This window comes from Diabrotica undecimpunctata, chromosome 6 (assembly GCF_040954645.1).
Source record: "Diabrotica undecimpunctata isolate CICGRU chromosome 6, icDiaUnde3, whole genome shotgun sequence".
Taxonomy (NCBI): Eukaryota; Metazoa; Arthropoda; class Insecta; order Coleoptera; family Chrysomelidae; genus Diabrotica; species Diabrotica undecimpunctata.
Window position 1 is genome coordinate 13,726,173 of NC_092808.1, and position 24,206 is coordinate 13,750,378.

Consider the following 24,206-nt stretch of genomic DNA (forward strand, 5'->3'; position numbering starts at 1 on the left):
CCACTTTCCCTAAGTTTGCTTCCTGAACACTCTTAACAACATCTTGGAAATCGTACACTTTTCCACTATGCTTCATAGCTAATTCTACCTGATGGTGAAAGGAGTCAGCAGCCATAAAAGTGTGACCTGGTTCGAAATAAAAAATATCAATGGCGTCGACAGAAATCTCCATGCAATAATTAACAATATACACCAAAAAGGTAAAGGAAGTCCAGTTCTTATTTTGTGCTGAGCAATTGTCCAGCCAAATACAAATATGTTTTACATCTCTGAAATGGTAAAAAGACGAGTTATAGACATTTAGGATGTCTTCCTTTTTTCTTCTACTTATTGCCTCATGCCACAATTCCGCGGGAGGTTTGGTCTTACGTTTAGTACCAATAGGTACAAAACTTTCATTAAACACTACCATTCTTCGAGTAAACACGACTTCTTTAAAGAAATCCATGCATGGCAACATGATGACTTTTGAAGATCAGCACAAAAGAACATGGTGTCATTGGAAGACTGTAGTTTTGTATGCTCTTTATATAATTGTTTTGATTCTGTAGCTTTTGCAATATGGCTTTTCCAACAGACGCAAACCAAACAATCTGATGATAAGTTTTCCTGACTGTGGTCTTTATTATGATCTTTAAACTTGAAGCACATGCCACATTCTTCATGACCGAGTTTAGTGAATGATATATTGAGTTCATTAACAACTTTTCTGTTAAATCGTAAGAACAGTCACAAAAGTTTTCACTTCGTCTAAAGTCATCATACATCCTTTGAATGGTCACATCATTTGGGAGGTATCGGCGATTTGGTGCATGTTTTTTCTGTAATGAGAAATACTTGTGTTGTAACTCTATATATGATTTTTTCTAATGACGCTTCTGTCAATTTTCTTATAATAAGAATGCTTTCCCCTTTTGTCGGTTACACCTGACGCCGTACCTGTCATTGTATTTTTGTCATCAGATGTGAGGGTATCATAAATAACTGAGTTATTTTCTTTAGAAAATCCAAGAGTCATTCGAAAAAATGTTTTAAATACCCTGACTCTTTCGCCTTTTTGGTCATTAAAAAAATATCGAAATGAATTGTGTTTGGTTTGCGATATACCTCGATGTCTTTTTACCGGGAGCGCAGTGGTGTATAAGACGATAAAGTGTCGTCTTTCGGTGAAATTTTTGTTTCAAAATTCGGCGTTACATTGCATGTGTAGCGACATTTATCATCATAAGGATCGCGCGTGGGATGGTCTTCCCTATTCTGTTTCGTAATTTTTCTTTTAAAGTTGTACTTGTTTTCTTCCGTATCCTTTTAGTTCCACTTTTTGTAATACCAAGTTCCTTATTTTCTCTATCTGGTTCTTGTTCTAAATCTAACTGCTGTTTATTTTCTTGAGGATTTTTATTACGAATTACACTATTGTTTACAGTTTCTATTTCTAAATTTAAGGAGTCAATATCTTCTTCAATCACTGGATAAGCAGGTATTATTTTGGTTTTAAATTGAGCCTGTCTAGTTAACGAAGTTGCACTATCATCTTCCATTGGTAGCAGATTTTTTTTAAGTTGTATTCAGTCTTTTTGAGAACATCATTGAGTTGTTGATTTTGTTCAGACAACGTCGATGGCATTAAAGCTCCTCTTGATAAATTACGTCTAGGTATCATTGCTTCAACGATTTAAACTGTCAAAATTCTTATTAAACCGCCCACCTAAAATATATAAAAAATCGTTAGATCTTATGCAAAAGATGAACTGACTAGCTCAAAACAAATAATTGGATCTATGTTATAATTTTTGTTATTAATACAAAAACTAGACACTGGAAGAATATAAAAATCTTAATCCAAACTGACAGGAAGATAATCTAATACTATTAAATTTTTTAAAGTGAGAAATAGAAACGCAACTTTAATTTTTGTTAAAATATCCTTCTCTTTGTGTAACGTTCATTTAATAAATTATTTTTATAAAGTTAGTTTTTCCTACTCTTATTTAACTGTAATTTTAGAAGTTTCATTTTCTGTTTTTACTATATATATATATATATATATATATATATATATATATATATATATATATACATTGTTTTCAATTTTTGAGCAAGCAACTTTTAAACTGTGTCCAAATTGGTAATATTAGTTATGCAACAATGTTGGTCTATCAAAATTAGATTCAAGAACCTAGACTATTACATTTTGAGGTTAACGTTACAACTTTACTGATAACTGAATATCTTTAAATACATAATATGAATGAACTTACTTGATTAAATGATGCGGAAAATAAAATGGATATTATATCTTTTTGGGAAAACGGGATCTTAAAATTACAACTAAACAAAATTAAATCCACAAACCAAAGAAGTAGTACTCGTCAGCGTCAAACAATTAATGAGAATGAAACTGGCAAAAGCCACGTCAAAACAGCCAGTCACGCCATAACATTTGGTAAAAGAATACCCTAACTTCAAAAACTATTCCGCGGTATTTCACAGAAGACGGCCTTAATTCCGTATTCATAGGCGTAATTAGAAGAAAAAAGGGCCCTAAATACAAATGTTTGTAGATTTGGGGTACTTTTAGTTCTTTTTTGCTACATAGGGCTTTCTTTTAACAAAAATGACACCAAACTGGATTTAGGGCCAATATATATTTTACAATAACTCGTCATTTTGATGGATTTAAGGCTTTCTAACGACAAAGTGTATTTTTATACGCCGATTCATAAATGCCCATAAAAGAGATTTACAAAAATGTTGGAGTTAGGGCCTTTTAGCTTATGAGGGCAGCACTATAGATAACCTACTTTTGTTTTTAAAAGACTTTAATTTACTAAGCTGAGTGTAATTAACTGTTACCGTTTTGCTAATAACCTTATTAGGTTGAAGCGGGTTTTTTGTAAATAAAAGAAAACGAATCTTATGACTAAAATAAAAGCATTCTATTGTCAATTATTACAATTTAATGTTTTTATGTGTTAAGGTGTGTTGTCCTACTAGTCAAATAGTCATTAGTGACGGGGATTCAACCGATGTGGATATTACTAAACATAAAAACTACAAGCTATTGCCCGAAGATTGTGGTTATTTGGATATAGCGCATATAAGAGTGATAAATGGAGAAGATGCAGAACTTAGTGAATATCCATGGATGTCTTTACTGAGTTTTAGAGGATCTGGTAAGAAAAAAAATTATATCTTTTTAAAAAATTCTCATTCTTGCAATTTTTGTCTTTTATTACTAGTTGATTAGACCTATCTCCTTTTACTACACATAATTACAATTTTCTATTGGTTAATTTCTTTCAGATAATAAAGCAGAGTTTAAGTGTGCAGGATCAATTATCAATAATAGATATATCCTCACGGCAGCCCATTGCTTACAGGATAGATCAGCATTGTAAGTAAACAAGAAATACGACAGTAATATTACAAATTATAAAAAACAGAGTTAAGTAGACGGTACTGTAGACTAGCAGCAAGCTTTAAATTAACCAACAATATTGCTGTTTCTATTATTCTCTTTACAATTCTGCCGTGATGAGGTAAAACCAGTAAGTACAAAAATAATGGTTTTGAGTTATTTGTAATTTAAGAACTTTTCTTCAGTACAGTGATAGACATGCTAGCTACCAGACGTATTTCTATCAACCAAACCTGTGAAATTGCTGGTATCGGTTATTAATTATTTAATTTCTACTTTGTAAACTAGTTTAAATTTTTTTTTGTGATATAGTGTACGGAGTGCAAATAGCTCCCCCTAAATGGGGGAAGCTGTAAAAAGAAAGACGCCGTTAGGTGTAACTATTAACCAGACAATGAGTGCAGATAACTCTAAAAGTGATGCGGTGTCAGAAAATTATTTATCGGTCCCCGTACAAGACATTGGTGAGATAACATCTCCCTGGCGAACTCCTCTGGTGATTATATTATGTATAAGCATTCTGTATCGGAAGTCTATCCTGCAGTTATTCATAGCTCTCTCTATTGCCCAAAGTTCTATGGAGACGAATACTTTTTTATAATCAACGAAGCTAATATATAAATTCAAGTGATATTCATTGGCTTTCTCTATTAGCGTTCTGATTGTAAGAAGATGATTCGCTGTGCTGTAAGCCTTTCGGAATCCTGCCTGCTCTACCGGTTGATAACTATCGAGCTATCGAGAACAGTTTGTACATTTATGACAGAAGGGAGATTGGCCTATAGTTATTCAGATCTCCCCTGTCTCCTTTTTTGAAGAGAAGTATTGTCAAACTTTCATTCCAATCATCTGGGACATCTCCTCTGTGAAGACATTCGTTGAAAAAGTTTTTTTAATTCTTCGACAATAATTTCACTCCCATCCTTCAACATTTCTACAAGTATTCCATCTGGGCCCGGAGCCTTATTGTTGCTTAGTTGTGCCATAGCTTGTTTTATTTCGAAGGATTCTATGTTAGGGAGTATTTCTGAGTTGACATTCGTTATCTTTCTCTTAAGATCTTCATTTGCAGTGTTACTTGGGTTATTGTTTGAGGAATATAAATTACGGTAAAATGTTTGAGTAACATTTAGGGTTTCGTTCTTTTCTCTTATTTCTTTTCCATCTTTATCCTTCAATGAGATTATTATAGGCTTTTCTAAGTTTGATCTCAAGCATTTCAAGCCTTGGTTCTTTTTTATTATTTTTTCTACCTTGTTTTCATTGTAGATCCTTAAATCTTCCTTTACTCTCTTCTTTATTTGTTTATTTATTTCTTTGAAACCATCGGTGTTTCGCTTTCCTTCGCTTAGAAATGTGCGTCTCTTTTTCATCAACCGTTTTGTTCCATCACTTATTCTGTCTTCTTTATTTTTCGTTTTCTTTGCAACAGTCAGTCCTGCTTTCAAGAGCTTTCGTTGCATTTCTTTATTATTTGTGTTCATGTCGAAATATTCTTGTTGATAATGTTCTACAAATTCTTTTCGTAAGACTTCTCTGTACTCATCTCCCTTCTGTCGCATTTTAGTTTGATCTATCTGATTACAATAATTATGTGGCCTGTTTCTACTGGTTTTCGTCTACTTAACAAGAATCCTTGCTCTTACTACAAATATACATAAACAAGAAACATAATTCTGAATGATCAACTTGAAATAAGTTCTCCCCTCCTCAACTTATTTGGTTAAAGACTATAAAATGTAAACACATACCAAAAATAGATCATTCCAGAAAGGCACTCTGGCTGAAACAGCTGTAGTGATTATAATTTAAAATAAATTTTGTGGAAGAGTTGAAAATGAAAGTTTTCAATGTTTTATTGTTAGATTAAACGAATTTCCATCAAGTAACGGTCGAATCTATCACTTAAGTCCAATACATTATCTTGTAATTTTTTTGGAATAAATACTCTATTTCCTAATAGGATGCAATTTTGTTCCATTCACAATTCTTTTCTAGGTTTAAAGTATGGTTTCAAGGATTCATCACACTTTCCTGGGTCAACCAGATAAAATAAAATATTTTACTTTTACTAACAGCAAATCCATCCACCAAGCTAAATGAATACAAACAATCTCTAATTTTTGTATTTTCACCACCGGGTAATCGTGATAAACCATCAGCATTATTAATTGTTGTCCCTTTTTTATACTAAATATCGTATTGATAATCCGACAGAGTGATTGCCCATCTTTTACTATGCTTTTAAAGTTTGGCCAACTAGTTCTCTTCTTCTTGTTGGGTTGAAATTGTTCTGTTTCAATTGCTCCTAGGGTCAGTAAGATTGGATTATGTGTTGAATCCCCTCCATTTAGTGAGTGTATTTCGTATTGTTGCCCTATATGATGTAGAATTGTTATATCCAGAAAAGTGGGAAGTCTGTCTTCTCGATGGAAGCATGTTGGTTCCACCGGTCCAACAGTCCAACGGTCTGTCATTTCGGTTTGTTGCTCTATCGTACCAATTGGGTGATCTCGCGTTTAGGTCTCCTATGATAACTGTGGGCTCTTCTGTATCTATTTAACATATGCTGAAACTATTTTAAGGGTGTCGTGTTCCGTTAAGATGTTTACTGTGGTGGCCTCCATAGTAAACAATCCATTTGGTGTAGGAATTAGAGTATGCTTTATTGCTGTTGTCATGTTTTTATATTGTGTTTGTACTGCTATGTAATATTTTTGATTTCTTTGGTCACCACCAGGTCTCTTTATTCTCAAACTTCTTTTCTGAAGTTTTCAAATTGTCTGAGGTAACCAATATTAACTTGCTTTATGTAAATTTTAGGTTAGGTGTAAGACTTGGAGAATATGACATTTCCAATAAAGAAATAGACTGTATAGGCAGTGGTAATGACCGAGAATGCAACGAGCCTATTCAGGATGTAGCAATTGAAGATATAATTTCACATTCGAACTTTGACTCTACACAATTTATAAATGATATTGGTCTTTTGAGAGTTAAAAAAATCGAGTTTAATGAGAGTAAGTATTAAAAATTTTATTTAAAAAAATGTCTTTATAAATTAATTCTCTAACAAGCAAAATCGTAAAATGATCGAATCAAGGTACATTTTTTAAAATGTGATAGAGGACTTGAGAGAAAATGGTTTAAATAAAGAAGACAAGATGGACAGAAATGAGTGACAAACAAGAGTAAGAGCGACACCTGAAAAGAAGTTGACTTGCTAGCGTTTCTCATTTGTTTAAGCGCAATAGGTTGATATCAGTAGAGTCAGGAGAACGAATGTGAGTTGTCCAAGGAGGAGTTTGCATGTAGAAAGTATATCTGGAAACCAATTTTTAACAAGTAAGTCTGTAGGCGGTAATAAAAAGGGTGATCAGTTCAATTTGAAATTTGGAAATACCTTTTAAGCCGTCAGCAAATACGGTGGGTATAATTGGATGTTCTTGATTGGATGATACTGCAGCAGCAAAAGGAAGACTCGTATACTGTCTTCTAAAGATTAAGAGGAATCTATCGAGTGTCCCATTATAGGGTTTGAATTGGACTCGGTGCGGTGTAAATTCAAAGACCTGTATTTTGAACGACATTCTTTTTTATTACGTTCTTTAGAGCAGTTGTAAAGGAATAAATGATTGGCTTTAAGTTATTAATTTATATATTTGATTACTGCGAAGGTTCATTGTGAAAGCGTTTGCAATAAACTTGTTTTCATACATGTTATTGTCAATAACATTTACCATGGAAAAGGAATATAATAACACACTACCTTTCCTGGATGTTTTATTCTTTATGAACGATACTGGATATGAGACTCAGGTGTATAGAAAACCAACACACACCAACAGATATTTAAATTAAAAATCAAATCAGAATATTAATATTAAAAAGGGAATCATTAAATCCTTCACGATAGAGCCAAAATTGCTTGTTCTAACAACAATTCTTTTTTGGAGGAAAAACATATTTGTTAATATCTGTTTTATTAAAAAATGATATCCTTTATCGTTTATAAATAAGGAATTTTCAACAATCGACCGAATAGAACAGAACAACTTAGAACGAGATCCTACAGCGTACACGAGGAATAATACGAGGAAAATAATAATACCATATGATTATAAAAAAAACTTAAAAGGATAGGAAATAAATTCAACATTTCAACAAACACATTCATCATCATCATCACGTAGCGCTACAACCCTGGGGGGGGGGCTGAGCTGACTGTACAACTTTTTTCCAATTTGTTCGGTCTTCCATCAACCTAGGGTCAAATGGAATATTCATTTTTCGAAGATCTGCTTAGATGTTATCTCTCCATCGCATTATTACAGGTCTGACGATGGATTTATAGATTTTGATCTTTGAACTTCTTGTAAGATTTTTTGATTTTATGAGCTTATCCAGTGCGAATAGACAGCGGTTTGCAGATTGGATTCTGTCTTTTATTTCTTCAGTAATATCGTTGTCAGCTGTGATTACGGCCCCCAGATACTTAAAACGTTGTCCTTTTTTGAAATTGAAGGTGTTGACCGTCACATTTTATCCCATTTTGACTCTTCGTGTCGTTCTATTTATACGCATATATTTCGTCTTCTCTTCAATAATCTTCAGCCCTACTTCACTTGTTGCTCCTTCCACCTTTTTGAAGATGTCTTTCGTGGATAGGATGGAGTCTCTAACGAGATCTATGTCATCTGCATATGCGAGTAATAGCTTGGGACCTTGAACCGATAGCAATTCTGTTTTTATTTCGGCCGACCTCATGGCTTTCTCTAATACAAGATTAAAAACTAGTGGAGATAACGCATCACCCTGTTTGGGTCCACTGTTGATTTCAAAGCTGCCAGACAGTTTATTATTTACACGTACTTTAGATATTCCACCCTCCATACAGATTTTGGTCATCCGAATGAGTTTCTTTGGTATTGAGAACTCCGCCATGGCATTATATACTTGGCTTCTTTCTACGCTATTATATGTATGTCGAAAGTCTATGAAAAGATTGTGTATGGGTCTGTTATACTCCCATTCCTTTTTTAGAAGTTGTCTGAGCGTGAATAGTTGATCTATTGTTGATCTGTTTTCCCTAAAACCGGCTTGATATTCCCCTAGCACATTTTCAGCGTAAGGAATTAGTCTACTAAGAATGATGTTTGAGAGGGTTTTGTATGCCGTGTTTAGGAGTGAAGTTCCTCTATAATTCGCGCATTTTGTTTTGTTCCCTTTTTTGTGGATGAGCACTATTATGTTTTCCTTCCATCGTGCTGGTATCAATGTGCTCAACAAACACATTGAGATCTATTTTGTCTAAAACCAAACATAACAATGAACAAGAAAGGACATAGAATTGTATTTATAAAATACCTTGTGAATGCGATCAGTTTTATTTAGGTGAAACATCAAGGCCATTAAATGTTAGAATAAGTGAACATCAATCTTATATTAAAAAGAGAATGTGATAGAGCTCAAATATGTAAACAAGCTTGGGATATTGAACATAGGGTTCAATGGAATGATTCCAGATAAAAGAAACGAATGGCAAAAAGAGAAAAATCAAGGAAGCGGCTCTAATTATGCTAAATAAGACCAATTGTGTCGCAAATTTCTCGGCAGAATGCAGTAAGATCTGGTTGCCCATATTAAAAGAGGAAGTTAATAAAAGGAAAATATTAGTATTAGTAAGTCAGTAACATATCGAGGATACATCATTTATGTTTTTTAAATAACAAACAAATAAAATCAGAATTTGGTATTTGTTGAGAGTAAACTAAAGGTAAGAACAAATACTTACCATGTCGGTATAGTATTATGCGGTTTTTTCCTGGTTTTTCCTCATGATTAACAATGGAATCACTAGCAGGAGAATTTTAATGTCATCATGGCATGTGGTTGTCTTTTTAAAGAAAAATTACATGCTATGATTTTTTACTGACGGCTCAAGTTAAAGATGATTTCATGTAATCGAATGAACTATCTTACAAATATCATTTTAAAGTCGTCTACTTTAAAATGTATAATCTATGCCTGAATTGTGACTATAAATGAGTCAGATAAAATTAAATTATTAGAAGAATTTTTCACCAAGTAACAAAAAAACAAAATTTGTTTAATTTACTGATGTTTGTATTTTGAGAACGATTTCCGAAGTGGAAATTGAAACGTCAATAAACGTACTTTAATCTTTAATTGTGGCTTATTCCCATTTAAATAGTAATTACTTTAAAATGCCACAAGAAAATAGCTTCAGAACAGTATATATGTTGTGGGTATAAAGTAATGGATATGTCTTATTACCGCTCTGTAGGCACGTTATTACTTTACTTGGTAAGTGTGGTGAACGATTTTTTCTTCTCGTAAATGTCTTATCAGTTTACCATATGTATCTATTGTATATGTTATAATCTTGACAGTACCGTTTGGCAGAGTTCTGGTATAGTAGGTTTCTTCCACGACAATTTATGCAAAGTTATCGACAATATCTTTAAAGTTTTTGACGCCGTATACGAATATTGGAGGTGGTTTTGGTATTTTCTGTTGTTTTTCTGTTTCAGTCTGTTCAGAGCTTTCGGCGTTTGGTAATGCTCTGTATCGATTTTGTATTTTTGTTGGTGATGAGCTTGGAGAATTGGGATCGGTATTTTGTTTTGGAAATTTACGTTTTTTGACTACTTGCCATGAGTTTTTATTTTGGATTTCTTTTAGCTTTGTGTTTGAGGTCTACCCTACAGTAGATGGATTGATTGGGTTGCAGTAAATTAATTGGGGTTGTGGTGAAAATTGTTGTGGTTGTGGTTGAAGAGCGAATTGATTTTGTGGAATTTTTGATATAGGAGTATTTGTCGGTTGCCAGTATTTGTGGTTTGGTGCATGTTCGGATGTGTATTCTAGTGGCGAATATTGTTGGAAAGTTGTGTACATGGTCCTGAATTTTTGTTAATAGTGGACCTGCTGCTTACCTGCAATTTCTGCTAATATTACAATAAACACTGTTTGTTTGTGTTACGTGTGTGTGAATTGTTCATTGTAGAAAACAGAATTTGGTACGCCACTCTACTGTTTATTTTAATAACCAGAATTTTGGTGGTCACTTTTTGCTATCGTACTCGTCGGAATACGTCCTTACTCTACGGTATTCAAGTGAACATTATAAATAAAAGTATAAAATAACGTTGTGGGATATGGTTCAGGACAGCGAAAATAGCTGAGGGACGGGATGCGGGACGATACACATGTAAAGGTGCGGGGCATGGGACGGGACAAGAGCCTGTCCCGCTGTCCCGCTTAAAGCCTAATTTTTAATTTCGATTGTATTTGTAATTTAGTCAGTCATTTATTTTTTTTTTAGAAAATATAAGACCAGTGTGTTTACCACGAGAAAAGAAATCTAACTTTAATCTAACATCAGCACAAGTTTCAGGTTGGGGACGTACGTCATTTAGAAGTGGACGTAAGTTTTAGCTATATTTGTTTAATTGAAAATTTTGAATATATAATTTCAAAAAATTATTTTAATAATTAGTTGTATTCCATAATTTTTTTTTTGTACCTCATCGAAAGCTTTCTTCAGATCCTCTTCCTCTATCTTTTCTCCTTTGGAAGAATAAAATGGCGTCGTGTAATACGTTTGGCTATTGCTGTCCAATTATCTCCCTAGTGTGCATGTTATTTTGCTTCGGTAAATGAGTATGTTTTCCAGTCATGTCTAGTATTTGGTCCAACCATCGTGCCGGAGATCTTGTTTTGGATTTTTTGCCCGCTACGTTGCCTTCAACTATCATTCGTTCCATGCCTTCTCTTCTTCTAGTTATATGTCCAAAATATTCTAGTATACTTTGGTTGATAATTGTGGTGAGTGTAGTGTTTATATTTAGTTCTTCAAGTTTTGAATTATTTGTGCAATATGCGGTCCATAGTATGCGCAACATTCTACGGTAGACTTACATTTTAAATGCCGTATACTTTTTTTTATTGTCAACTCTTTTCTATGATTTATTTCACCGTGAATAAATAGTCTTTTATGCTTTTTGCTTGCGACCTTTTCGAGACTGAACTTCGAGACTGAACCTTCCATGTAGCTCTTTGCCGGTGGATGTTCGCCTAATGTAAAGGACCGCACATTTGCCACGCTATTACACTGATACAAAATGTACTCTGCTGTTTCTTCCTCTAGGTGACAGAATTTGCATAGATCATCATCTGCCAATCCCATCAGCCTCAACTGTCTATTCAGCTTACAGTGCTCTGTTAACCGACCTACTATGGCTTTTGCTATTTTCCTGTTTTTGATTATTAGGTCTGCTGTAAATTTTAGTGAGTAATAAGAGTAAGTAAGGTTATTTACAATAATTCGAAACAGTCATACTGGTGGAACTCTGTCCGTTAGTTTTGCAACGTTGCCAAAGTTGAAAATAATTCTGCTAACTGAGGACTGATAGGAACTGGATTTTTGAGCGTATAGTTCCTTTCGCGGTCCTCAGAAACAGATATGATGCACATGGACAGTGGTGATAACGCATCAGAAGGCAAGAAGAGAAAAGATAGAGGGTCAACTTCACCTTTCCTGCAAACCAAAAAAACTGCCAGAACACCAAGCAATAGAAAACCAAGGGAAGAAGATTCAGAGGAGAAGGACGATGTTATGAGTATGTTCTAGAAGATGATGGGGAAACTAAAATAAATCAGGAATGAAAATGAGCAATGTAGAAAAGAGATGATAGCGCTTAAAAAAACAAAATATAAAGATAAAGCAAGAATTAGAAGAAACAAAAAACAAATAAACCCAGGTTGAAAACAAAGTTGAAAGCATTGAAAAATAGATGAAAAGAAATAACATAGTAATTATGGGTCTACCAATAGTCGCAACAGATGAAACACTCTTAAAAAAACGTGAAAATTGTATACAAAAGCAACTAAAACAGAATGTCGAAATATAATCTGCAATGAAGCTTAAAAACAAATTATGTCTGGTACAAATTAAGGCGAAAAAACTAAGGTAATGAAAGAAAAAAGCAATCTCAGATTTCTTACTGAAGAAAAGATCTTTATCGACGATGACCTGGCCGACAAGGAAAGACACATGAGAAAATTGTAAATAAAGGCAAGGAATTAAGAGCTGAAGGTAAAAACGTGAAGATAGGGTACAAAAAACTGACTGTGCATGTCATAAAATGGGAATGGGCGGGAAATGGTACTTTCAAACTAAAAAATTCTAGAAATATGCACTCAAAAAATGGCATATACTAGTGGAAAAAGAAAAAGACGGCCAGTTATGCCGATGGACCCTAGCAATGAACAGGAAAATGAGTTTGAACATAAATAGCAAAACAAGAAATAAGAATACGTACATAAATATTGCGACATGGAATGTACGAAGAGTATACGAGGAGGGAGCATTAATTAACCTATTAGAAGAACTTAAAAAATATAAAATACACATTATAGCAATACAAGAAACATGTTTGACAGGAAACAACATTAAAAAGATTAGCCCATACACGTTTTATACGTATAAAACGATTCGTAGTAAAATCTGATAGAATGTGTGTAATTAGAATTAAAGGAAAAGAGAACATGATATCGCTGATAAATATTCATGCTCCAACAAAAGAAAAAGGAGAAGAAATGAAAGATACATTTTATGAAAAATTGTCATTGTCTGAAGAAATACAAAGACAAGATATTAAAATTATTATAGGCGACGCCAATGTAAGGGTCGGAAGAGAAGATATATATATATATATATATATATATATATATATATATATATATATATATATATATATATATAAAACATAACAGACGGTGAAAGTAAACATATGAATACAAATGATAATGGCCAAAAATTGATTACATGTGCAACTGAAAACAAGATGAAAATAATGAGCACGCATTTCAGGAGAAAAAAGTTATATAACGGAACGTGAAAAATTCTGGGATCAAATGAAAGTAATCAAATAGACCATATCTTAATACAAAAGAAATTCGCCAATAATAACAAATGTAAAAACGTGCAGAGGGGCTGACGTAGAGTCAGATCATTTTTTGGTTAGAATTAATATGAGAGACGTGATAATTAAAAAGCATAAACAGAAAAAGAAAGAAATTTTCAATAAAATCCTTTATAAAAAGGTATTTTTTTTATATACCTTTTTATAAAGGATTTTATTGAAATTTTTTTTAATATATGGTATACAGCCAACTACAGGAACTTAGTTTCCTTGTAGAAAAAGAAAGGGCAACGTAACTTTAATTTTGAAAAACTGCGAAAACTTGAGCTAGTGCAGGATTATCAAAAGGAAGCACAAGAAACCTATGCCAAACAAGATAGCACTACTTTGAGTAGCATACAACAAAAGTTCTTGGAAATGACAAACACTATAAAGAAAGCAACGTTAAACAAAAACAAGAACAAAAACAAACCAAGAACAAAAAAAAAATTAGAAAAAACCACAGGTTCGATGACGAATGTAGAACAAATTTAAAAAAGAGATCAGATTTGAGATTAAAAAGTTTACGATCGCAAAAACAAGACGACCTAGAAAGGTATGCTGAACAACGAAAAAAGGTATAGAAAATCCTAAAGGAGTGGAAAAGAAAGTATATGGGTGATAAAGTAAAGCGTATTGAAGAAAATTACAAGAAAAATGAAATAAAAATGAATGAATGTCAAAGATAAGTAAAGAGACCTGATAGTGGAGGAAGACCAAATATGTGAAAGTTGGAAAGAATATTTAGAAGATATGCTAAATTACGGAGTGACTACTGAAAAAAATTATAATGTTCCTAAGCCTCAAATAGTAATAGAAGAAATACCAAAGCCCACAAGAGAAGAAATTGAAGAAATAATAAAAGATATGAAAAATCAAAAAAGCCCCAGGGAGAGCGGCATTGTAACAGAGAACTTATAATATGGAGGCTTTAATAAACCAACTTGGTGAGCTAATAATAGAAGTGTGAGATGCCGAAAAAATGCCGCAGGAATGGAATAAGTGGATTATAATTCCTATATACAGAGAGATATAACTTAATGCGCAAACTATAGAGGAATATCCTTATTAGAGGTAATATATAAAGTGCTCGCCATACTAATTAAAAAACGATTAGAAATATATGTAGAGAAGAATCTAGAAAAATAAAACAAATCCTGATCAATTGCTATGAATACAACATTTCAGCACAAGTACTTTTCATTAATTACAAAGCCGCCTACGATACAATAGACCGAAACAAATTAATAGAAACGCTAAATTGATTCCAAGTGCCAGAAAAAATAGTAAGATTGGTCAAAGTGTCAGAAGAATTCGAAGTGAAAAATGCCAATGCTTAGCATATGCTAATGATGTGGTTCTCATTGCAAGAAATGGAGAAGAACTGGCAAATATTGCAAAAAGACTGATTCGGGAAAGCTCTAAAATGGGACTGAAAGTTACTAATAATAAATCGGAGTATATACATGGAAATCTCGAGCAAAAAAGGAATAAACACCAGGGGATCCTTTTAAGTGGAGGTGGAGGATGGATCAGTTGTAGAATTCGAGAAGGTGGATGAATATATGTACTTAGGTACTCTTATTGATTAAACATGTAAGGAAGAAACTGAAATCAACCTGAAACTGACCAAGAGTAACAGGTGTGCTGGAGCCATGAGCGAAATAATTAAAGCCAAAGATATATCTCGTAATACAAAAATAAGAGTATACAAAACTATAAGTAGATCCACAATGCTATACGCTGCCAAAACATGGACTATGAACAAAACCATACAGAACAGATTGGAAGCATGGAAAAGAAAGATCCTTCGCAGAATGTTTGGTGGAAAAGTAGTACAGGGAGAATGGAGAAGACGAACTAATGCAGAAGTGTACCATTTGTATGCTAACCCTACAATAACGTGGTAAAAAAACGTAGACTAGAATGGCTCGGACATCTAGAAAGAATGCAAGGTGATAGACTAGTCAAGAATATTGCTTGGAGGGTAACTGAGGGCAAAAACAAGAGAGGGAGACCAAGAAAGAAATGGAGAGATGTAGCGATGGAAGATGTCAGAGAGATGAAAATCAGAGATTGGAAGCTGATAGCTAAGAACAGAAAACGACGGAAATTATCCATGTGAGCCTAAAAGGTCTATTAATGCTGTACATATATACAATGCTACTTTTTGCATACAATGCCAATTTTTAAGTATATGTTGTTGTGTCCATATTCTAATAAACAATATTTTGGGATGGTATTTCTCCTGTGGTCCAATACTTTTTACTTTTCTTTGGTATCATCATTTACTCGTTTTGTAAATTTCTTTTCCCTGTCACGTTCATTTGTAGATCTTGTGAGTGTTACTTCCATTTATTTATTTGTTCATTTTAAATATTTCTCCAATTGAATTTCTTCAATTCAATTAAATTTTCCAATTATTTTTGCACGGTATAAAGCATTACATTTGTCGTTTATATTTCTTTAATTTTACTTATTCTTTATTTCTTTCGTACACCAATTTGCTTGATTTCTTTTCGCTGTGTGTTTCCAGTCCCATGCAGCTCTCGGTCTCTTAGTATCCTAAGCCAATCAAGTTCTTATTCTTAGACTCTTTCATATGGAATCGTTTTTGCAGGTGTGTCATATACCTTTTTATCTTTATGGGTTTGTATTTCTATCTCTTCTACGAAGTATTCTAACTTCTATTGTATTATATGTAAAGAAATTAAAGAAAAAATAATATTTCATATTTTCTTTTAGAACAAAGTAATATATTACAATTCGCTACACTGAAAGTTGTTAACAAGAGTGAATGTCAAAATACTTATCACAATCTCACGATTGTTGACGACACAAGAATATGCGCAGGAGGAAGTGCAAAAAACAATGCCTCCAACGCTTGCAAAGGGGACAGCGGCGGACCTTTGCAAGTTCAAGAGACTGTACCAGGTCTTGGACCAAGGTTAGTATATTATCTAAATAATTTACAAAAAGTACTTTTATAAAATTGTGATTTTTTGTATTATTTTTATCAGATTTTATTCGGACATTTGACAGTTACCGGGATCGTATTTCGCTGTCCCGGTGGAACATTAACGTAACTGCAAAATTTATCAAAAATAAGTTTATGTCATCATTGGGTCCAAACTTGGTTACCCAATTCGTCAGATTATTATCAGACGTGGTGTTCAGCTTTTAGCCACCAGGGAGCAGATGCGTTATATTTGAAAAATCAACCGATCTCGGAGAAACAATGACAGAATGTATAGTTGTGCTTTGATAGGTCGAGTATGTGCTTGTACCTACGGTGCTACATTGACGCAATTGTATTTTATGTTATTGTTGCTCTAAGATTTTTTCACAAATACGCAGAAACATTGACGTAACTGTATTCTGTGTCATTTTTCATCTAGATTTTTCCTTATTGTGAGGCAACATTAACATAAGTGCATTTTATGTAAGTAACATATACACCAAGATCCCCAAACACCAACACTTGGTAATGGTCTCTTACTCAAGAAGGGAAAAAAAGACAAAGGAATGTGGATAATTGGTTAAAAGAAAAGAAAAAAAACTTAAGAATTCTAGACAGGGGTATACTTCTAGAACAGGAAAACCTGTAGCTGCTAAAAAAATGGGACCTGTGTGTACCGACAAATGCCGTTTGAAATGTCCAAATAGGGTATCTGAAAAGCTGAGAGAGACACAGTTTAAAAAGCATTGGGCATTAGGGCCCTCGCAAAGACAGCGAGATATTTTGGCTTCTTATATTCAGCCACTTTTTATTGAGCTACCGACGTATTTCTACATCAAAAACCACTCCCAGAAATACAAATTGTGCATTTTTCATTACAGGCAAGGGAAAACAAGAACGGTTATGTAAGACGTTTCTCATTAATACTTTTAAAATAACTGAAAAAGCTATTCGCTCTATAATTAAAGCAGTTTCAAGTGAAAAAACTACTATTATACCAGAAGATAAACGTGGGAAGCACGACAGTCACAAGAAAATAAGTGACAAAATTTTGGATTCTGTTCGTCTTCTTCTTCTTCTTCACGTGCCATATCAGAATTATCCGACATTGGCGATCACCATTACGAAGGCTTCTAGATTTTCTGCAAAATGGAATAATTATGTTCGTAGCCATATAAATTCAATTCCACGAATTGAAAGTCACTCTCTTCGAAGTGATTCCTCGGGACAATACATAGACGTTGGTTTAATTATTGCGGAACTTCACAGGAACTATATAAAGGAACGGAAAAAAGCAAAAGAAGAAGAGTCAGCAACTAATCCAGTAACTTCATTATGCTTCATTGCATGAGGTGTTAAGTAAAATAATTTTATATTTTTGGTTCTCCTGAAAAGTTACTCTTTTGTAGTTGCATCATTGTTCCACCGGGACAGCGATTTGCTAAATGTGCACTTGTTAGAAAATTATAATGGTATTTCATTGCAATTTCGATTTATCAAATTTAGGAGGTTGGCAAATAACCCAATCATCATGAGTATTTCAATTCTTTGCTTTATACTCAAATTAGTTTCTACTTAAAATTATTTCTAAGCAATAATACAGAATATTCACGAATTAATACAATTATTGTACTACTTATGTTATTGAACGTTACTAAAAATAATTTTACAGTATACCAAAAACTAGAAGTAGGCTACTTTTTTGCAATTGATAATAAATACTTTATTTTTTAAGCGCATATTTTTCAAATTATATCCATTAGACCCGAGTACTATACTTTTTTGAAATCAGCTTATTTTTATCGATCTAAAAATGTCCTAAAATACAGGGTGTTACATTTAAAAAAAGTGTCGATGACGTCATCACTGTAATGTGTATTACCTTGTATAATGAAATTTTATTGTAAAATGTAGAATATTCAATTTAAAAATCGACATGTTTTAGATATTTTTAAAAAGGCTTTTCATTTAGGAAATATCGAATTTATTCCACACTTTATGGACACACTGTATAATGTACACAACAGCCGAATGCATCTGCTGGTGTCCGGGCTCCTGTCTTACAGAGACTACATTATAATGCACAGCCTAGGTTTGGCGTGATTGGTTGGTGGGCGGGTCCCAATTTAAAAATTGGCGGGTTTCATGTTTATTAAAATGAGAATATTGAGGTATTGTGACACAGTATATCGCTAAAGAATTTATTAGCAATATACAGAGTAGCAATATACTGTGGTATTAGTACAAAGCGGATGATATTCACATTTTAGGATTAAGCTGGCTATTACAGTTTTATTAGAAATGTAATTATTTTTTCTTTTGAGATTATGTAGGTAAAATTAAATTCTGACTTGTGTTTTTTTTATTTTGATATGCTAGTGATGTTTTTTTTTTTATTAGATATATAGATATTGTTTTAATTTTTTTGATTAGGTAATTTTTTTTATTAAGATTTAGAGGTTCTTCTTATTATTTTTATTTCTAGAACATTCATTAACATTATTATTCTCGTTAGCTTTCTCAATGTGGGATCGGCTTCTCTAATTATTTTCCTGTAAACTTTTCTGTTCTCTTCCAGGGACTAAGTACCTCTCCGCTTTTTCTCTGAGATTATGGTTTTTCAGAAACATGCAACTACTGTTCATCCCCTTTTTTACTGCCCTACATTCAGTACCATACATCATAGCTGGTCTAAAAACAGTCCTATACAATTACCTTTTAGTTTTCTTGGTACCTTTTTTATCACACATCATTCAATTTGCCTCTTTCCTTTACCTTTAATTGAAGTATTATAAATAAAACGGTAATACCGATCCTAAAAGCCGAAAAGTTATTATCTTTTGTGAGTTCTTGTCTATTCAAGCCAACTACTCTATCTGGACTTGAAATATCATCTTTAAAAGAATATTCTAAATATTTTGTTTTTATCCAACTTAATTTTAATCATTTTTCATTAAGGACCTGTCTCCGCTATCTATACCAAGGAGGTTCAGTTGTTATCTAATCCAGCACAAATGAGAATAAATATGGGCGAAACCCATATTCATACAATTGTTCATACTATTTTCACACAAAATTGGCCAGTTTCACCTACAATTGTATCGTTCTAACACTATAATAGTTATTCTAACTATATATAGTAGTTCTAACACTATTATAGTTGTTACTTGCTCATACTCCACTCACATATTCAGCCGGCACTCCTTTCCTACTAAATCTCTGCCACAGTAGGTTTCTAATAACTTCATCACGTGCTTTGTCAAGATTCATAATACTATGTGCAAGTCTATCTCTTTCACACTAAATTGTTAAATTAGCTGTTTTATAATAAAAATTGCTGATGTAGACCTGCCTCCTTACATAAATCCAAATTGACATTTATCCGTTTTCATTTTTTAGAACACTGAAATATGTTAGATTTCACCACAAATGTAGGATAATAAAAAGATATATTGTGAATCGAGTACTATAAAAAATTGTCATTGTCAACAAAATGAAGCAGAGGTTTACTGGAAATAACTATTGCAAACCAAATAAAACACTAAACAGCTAAGTTTAAAATATCTTTATTCTTTATTAAAAATCTGGAAAATCAAAGGAGGGGGGGCCGTTATTGGTGCAATGGCGAAGGAAAACCCCTCTAAACCTCGCCTAGGGCCCAGTACATCTCGATTTAAAAATACGATTCTAATATAAAAACCTACAAATATAACATCATTATAACATCATTACTTAACACAGCTTTAAAATTCAGGCCTAAACTAAGCATTTATACATATATTTTATGAAATTTTACTACATATATTACTAATTGTCGCTGGATTTAACCCTCGGGAATGAGGGAAGGTGGTCCAGTCGCACTATCCATAGCTATGTTGGACCGGACCATATAGGGATCACGGTCCGTGGACATATAGGTTATATATGAACCCTAGCTAGCGGGAAAAATACCTTTATTAAAATACAATTAAATGTTTATAACAAGTAAGAATCTGCAATAAAAGTTGATTAGAATTATAACTAAGAATCTGCAAAGAAAGGGGTTAGATATCTTAATACTAAGAATCTGAAAATAAAGTGTTAATTAGTCTTAGAACTAAGAATATGTAAAAGGAGGTCGTTAGTTATGACACCTAAGACTAATTAATGCAAAAAGCAAGAAAAAGTAAAATTTGAAAAAAGTGAAAATTTTTCTAAGTCCAATAATTTCGGGAAACAAAAGTTATTTAAAATTGTCAGATTTTCTTGAAAATGCGAAATTTCTGTCTGTCGTAGTGCCTCCGAGACTAATCAACAAAGACATGCAACAAAATATAAACAAATAAAAAGTTAATCACAAATTTCGTATTAAAAATTTCGAGTTTCGATTTCCTAAGTCGAAAAAGACCTGAAAAGTAAAAATAATCCTGAAACTGAAAAAGTTATTTTTGTAGTAAAAATGTTTCAAAGTCCCAAAACAGTATATAAATATCAGAAAAATAATCTTAAGTTATTTTTAACCTGAAAAAGAAATAAAATATTCGAAATATTTTCGAAGTTCCTAAAAGAGAAAATAATGTTAGCAAAATACGTCTAAGTTATTTTCGGGCTGAAAATATTTCAGAGTCCCAAAAGATAAAATAAATATAAAATTATTATAATTTTTCTAAGTTAAATTAATAACCTTAGAGAGATACCTCAATTGTCATTTTAATAAACATGAAACCCAAGGTTAGTAGATGTCTACTTACATGAAACCCACCAATTTTTAAATTGGGACCCACCCACCAACCAATCACGCCAAACCTAGGCTGTGCATTATAATGAAGTCTACTTTACAGCGCCGTCTACAATATCATTTTTGAAGAATTTACAAAGAAAATTAATTAACAGCTTACGATATGCAGATGAAACTGTGATCATTGAAACGAACATATAAGACCTGCAACATTTATTCGAAAGTTTAATTATGAATAGTGCTGAAATTAGAATTACTATAAACGTTAAGAAATGAAATATATGCTAATTACAAAAAAAAAACAAAATATACATCACATATTTACAATAAATGGTAAAGTGTAAAGTAGAACAATATCAATTACTATTTTAATGTTAATGAGCCACAATTGAAGTTTCAAGTAAGTTTATTAACGTTTTAATTTCCACTTCGAAAATCGTTCTCAAAATACAAACATTAATAAAAAAAAATAAAGTTTATTTTTGTTATTTGGTGAAAAATGCTTCTAATAATTTAATTTTATCTGACTCATTTATATTGACAATTCAGACATATTGTATTATAGAATTTAAAGTAGACGACTTTAAAATGATATTGCCAATATTGCTGAGTTGCGAAAAATACCAGTACCTACTGGCGAACTTTCATCAATAAAACCAATGATCATACTGCAGAAATAAACAAGCGAATAGAGGTTGCCAGATTAGCATTATACAAAAGGAACCACTCCTAACTTAAAGAAATCTTAATTTGGAAATTAGACTAAGTAATATATTTTTATTATCTGATACCTACCCATTATCATATACCCAGATACCTACGGTATCAAATGGATTAAGCTCTGGTGGGACTCGTTATCGAACCCTAGGTGACTTAGGTATGCTGAAATATCTACCAAAAATCTGCACGTCACGAGGAATACATTTTTCTGCATGGCATTATAGAGATGTTCGTTTAGACCCAGGTGTTTTATGTTCTCTAAGAGGTTTTTGGGAATAACATCAGTAGTAGATAGAATAATGAGTATTTTCCATTCACCATTGTCTCCTGATTTGTATTTCTAGATCTCTGTACTTCGCGATATTTTCGTTATATTTAACATGCAAATTATTGGTGTTGAGTATCACCACATCAAGAAGTGTAGTTAGCCTAGTAAGTGTATTGATTAGTATGAGATCCGGTCTATTATGTGCCACTGGTTGGTTTGTGAGCACAATACAGTCCCAGTATAGCATGTAGATATCATTTTCAAGCATTTTGTCAGGGACGTATTGATAATAAGGAAGATGGTTGGTTCGGTCACAGTTTGTCTTACCTTGGTGGGTAATCCTTCCTACTGAGTCACGGCGTTCTTTATAATCAGTACCGACAAACGCCTGGCAGTCTCCGGTAAGATGATGGATGGTTTCTTGGGTTTGGCATCCATATCGGCATTTGTCATTTTGGACTTGAAGATCTTTAAGTAATTTTTAGTTGGAATAACCTGATCCTGAATGGCAAGTATTAAACACTCAGTCTCGGAAAACCTCTTTCCTGATGCCAACCAATAGTTCAACGCTGCATTGTCGACATATTCTTGGCTGATCTCATAGAGATGTTGCCCATGCAGAGATTTACTCATCCAGGTGCTCATTTTTTATTACTTAGTCAGGTGGTTTATGCGCATTTCTTGTTCCCTCAGTTTAAGCGGCACTGTATCATCTACTGCGCAAATTGCTTGATGTAAAGTAGATGTTTATCCAGTTTTGGATAACCTGTTTATCCAGTTGCTCACCTATGTCTCACCTAAATACATATGTTATTTTGAGAAGTGTTCTTACTTTCCGCTAAAGACTCTCTATATCCGTTTTTGACCATTTTGTAATACGAAATGAGTAGCTCAGCGCGGAACATGTGTACGTATTTAATGCCTTAAACAAATTTTTACTATTAAGATATGACCGATTTAGTTGTCTTACTCTTCGTACGAACTCCGAAGTTAGTTCGGTTTTCATTTGTTTATGGTCAATTTTCCGCGCTTTCTTCACTCCGAGATATTTGTACATATAATTTCCACCCATTGTCTTGATGTTTTGGCCATCTTGCATATCGAAACCTCCCGGCTAAACCTTTTCTCTGACTATATTTAGTATACGGCACTTGTCTAGTCCAAAATGGATACTAATATCATTTGAGAAAGTTTCTACAGTTTTTAGCATCTGATCTAGGTGGTTTCGAGTGGCAGCCATTAATTTTAAATCATTCATATACAACAGATAATTAAACAGTATTGTTATTTTTTATGCTAAAACCTGAGTCAGTGGAGCAGCTGAGATAGTGGGTTCATCGCTAAATAGAATCAAAGAGGACTCAACAAGTCCCCTTTGAAAAGGCCCCGGTTAATTGGGATATCCTCAGTTTCGATGTTATTTTCACCGGGTATTTGAAGGTAAATTTTAGTCTTTCACTCCGTCATTATATACTTTAAAAAGGTCACTATATTATCATCGACTTTATGTATGTTCAATATATCTATAAGCCATTCATGCGGTACTGAATCAAAAGCCCTCTTGTATCAATAAAGGCGGTGAAAAGGTTTCGTTTTTTGGTGTATGCCTGGTTGGAAATGACTGAGTCGATAAGTTGTTCTTTGCAGCCCATTGAAACTTTAGCACATCCTTTCTGTTGAGTCTATATGATGTTGTTTAAATAACAGTGTTGGTAGATACGCTGGGCTACACAGGATGTAACCAATTTGTACAAAGTTGGACGACAAGTAATTTGGTGTTATTTTGATCCTTAGGTATTAGATAAACTGAGAATATTTGAGCGCAAAATACTAAGGAAGATATTTGGACCAACCCAATGCAGCGATGGTTCGTGGAGAATTAAAATGAATCACGAGCTGGATGAACTAATGCAGAGCGCAGATATTGTCAGATTTGTAAAGTCACAAAGACTAAACTGGCTTGGTCACCTAGAAAGAATGCCAGATAATCGAGCTGTAAAAGTAGTCCAGAGATGGAAGCCCCAAGGAAACAGAACAAGAGGAAGGCCCCGTAAAAGATGGATAGACGACGTAGAGAGGGATCTTAAAACCATGAACATCAGGCAGTGGCGAAGGAAAGTATCCGACAGGGC

General features: G+C 33.3%; 1 protein-coding gene across 1 annotated transcript in view; it reads left to right on the plus strand.

The window, feature by feature from the left end:
- LOC140443149 (phenoloxidase-activating factor 3-like) overlaps positions 1-24,206 on the plus strand; it is a 49,725-nt gene that overhangs the window by 18,683 nt on the left and 6,836 nt on the right. Inside the window, exons 3-7 of the mRNA XM_072534242.1 lie at positions 2,981-3,176; positions 3,307-3,397; positions 6,245-6,441; positions 10,770-10,871; positions 16,156-16,357. Of these exons, the coding sequence (XP_072390343.1) occupies positions 2,981-3,176; positions 3,307-3,397; positions 6,245-6,441; positions 10,770-10,871; positions 16,156-16,357 (788 nt within the window). The remainder of the gene's footprint in view (positions 1-2,980; positions 3,177-3,306; positions 3,398-6,244; positions 6,442-10,769; positions 10,872-16,155; positions 16,358-24,206) is intronic.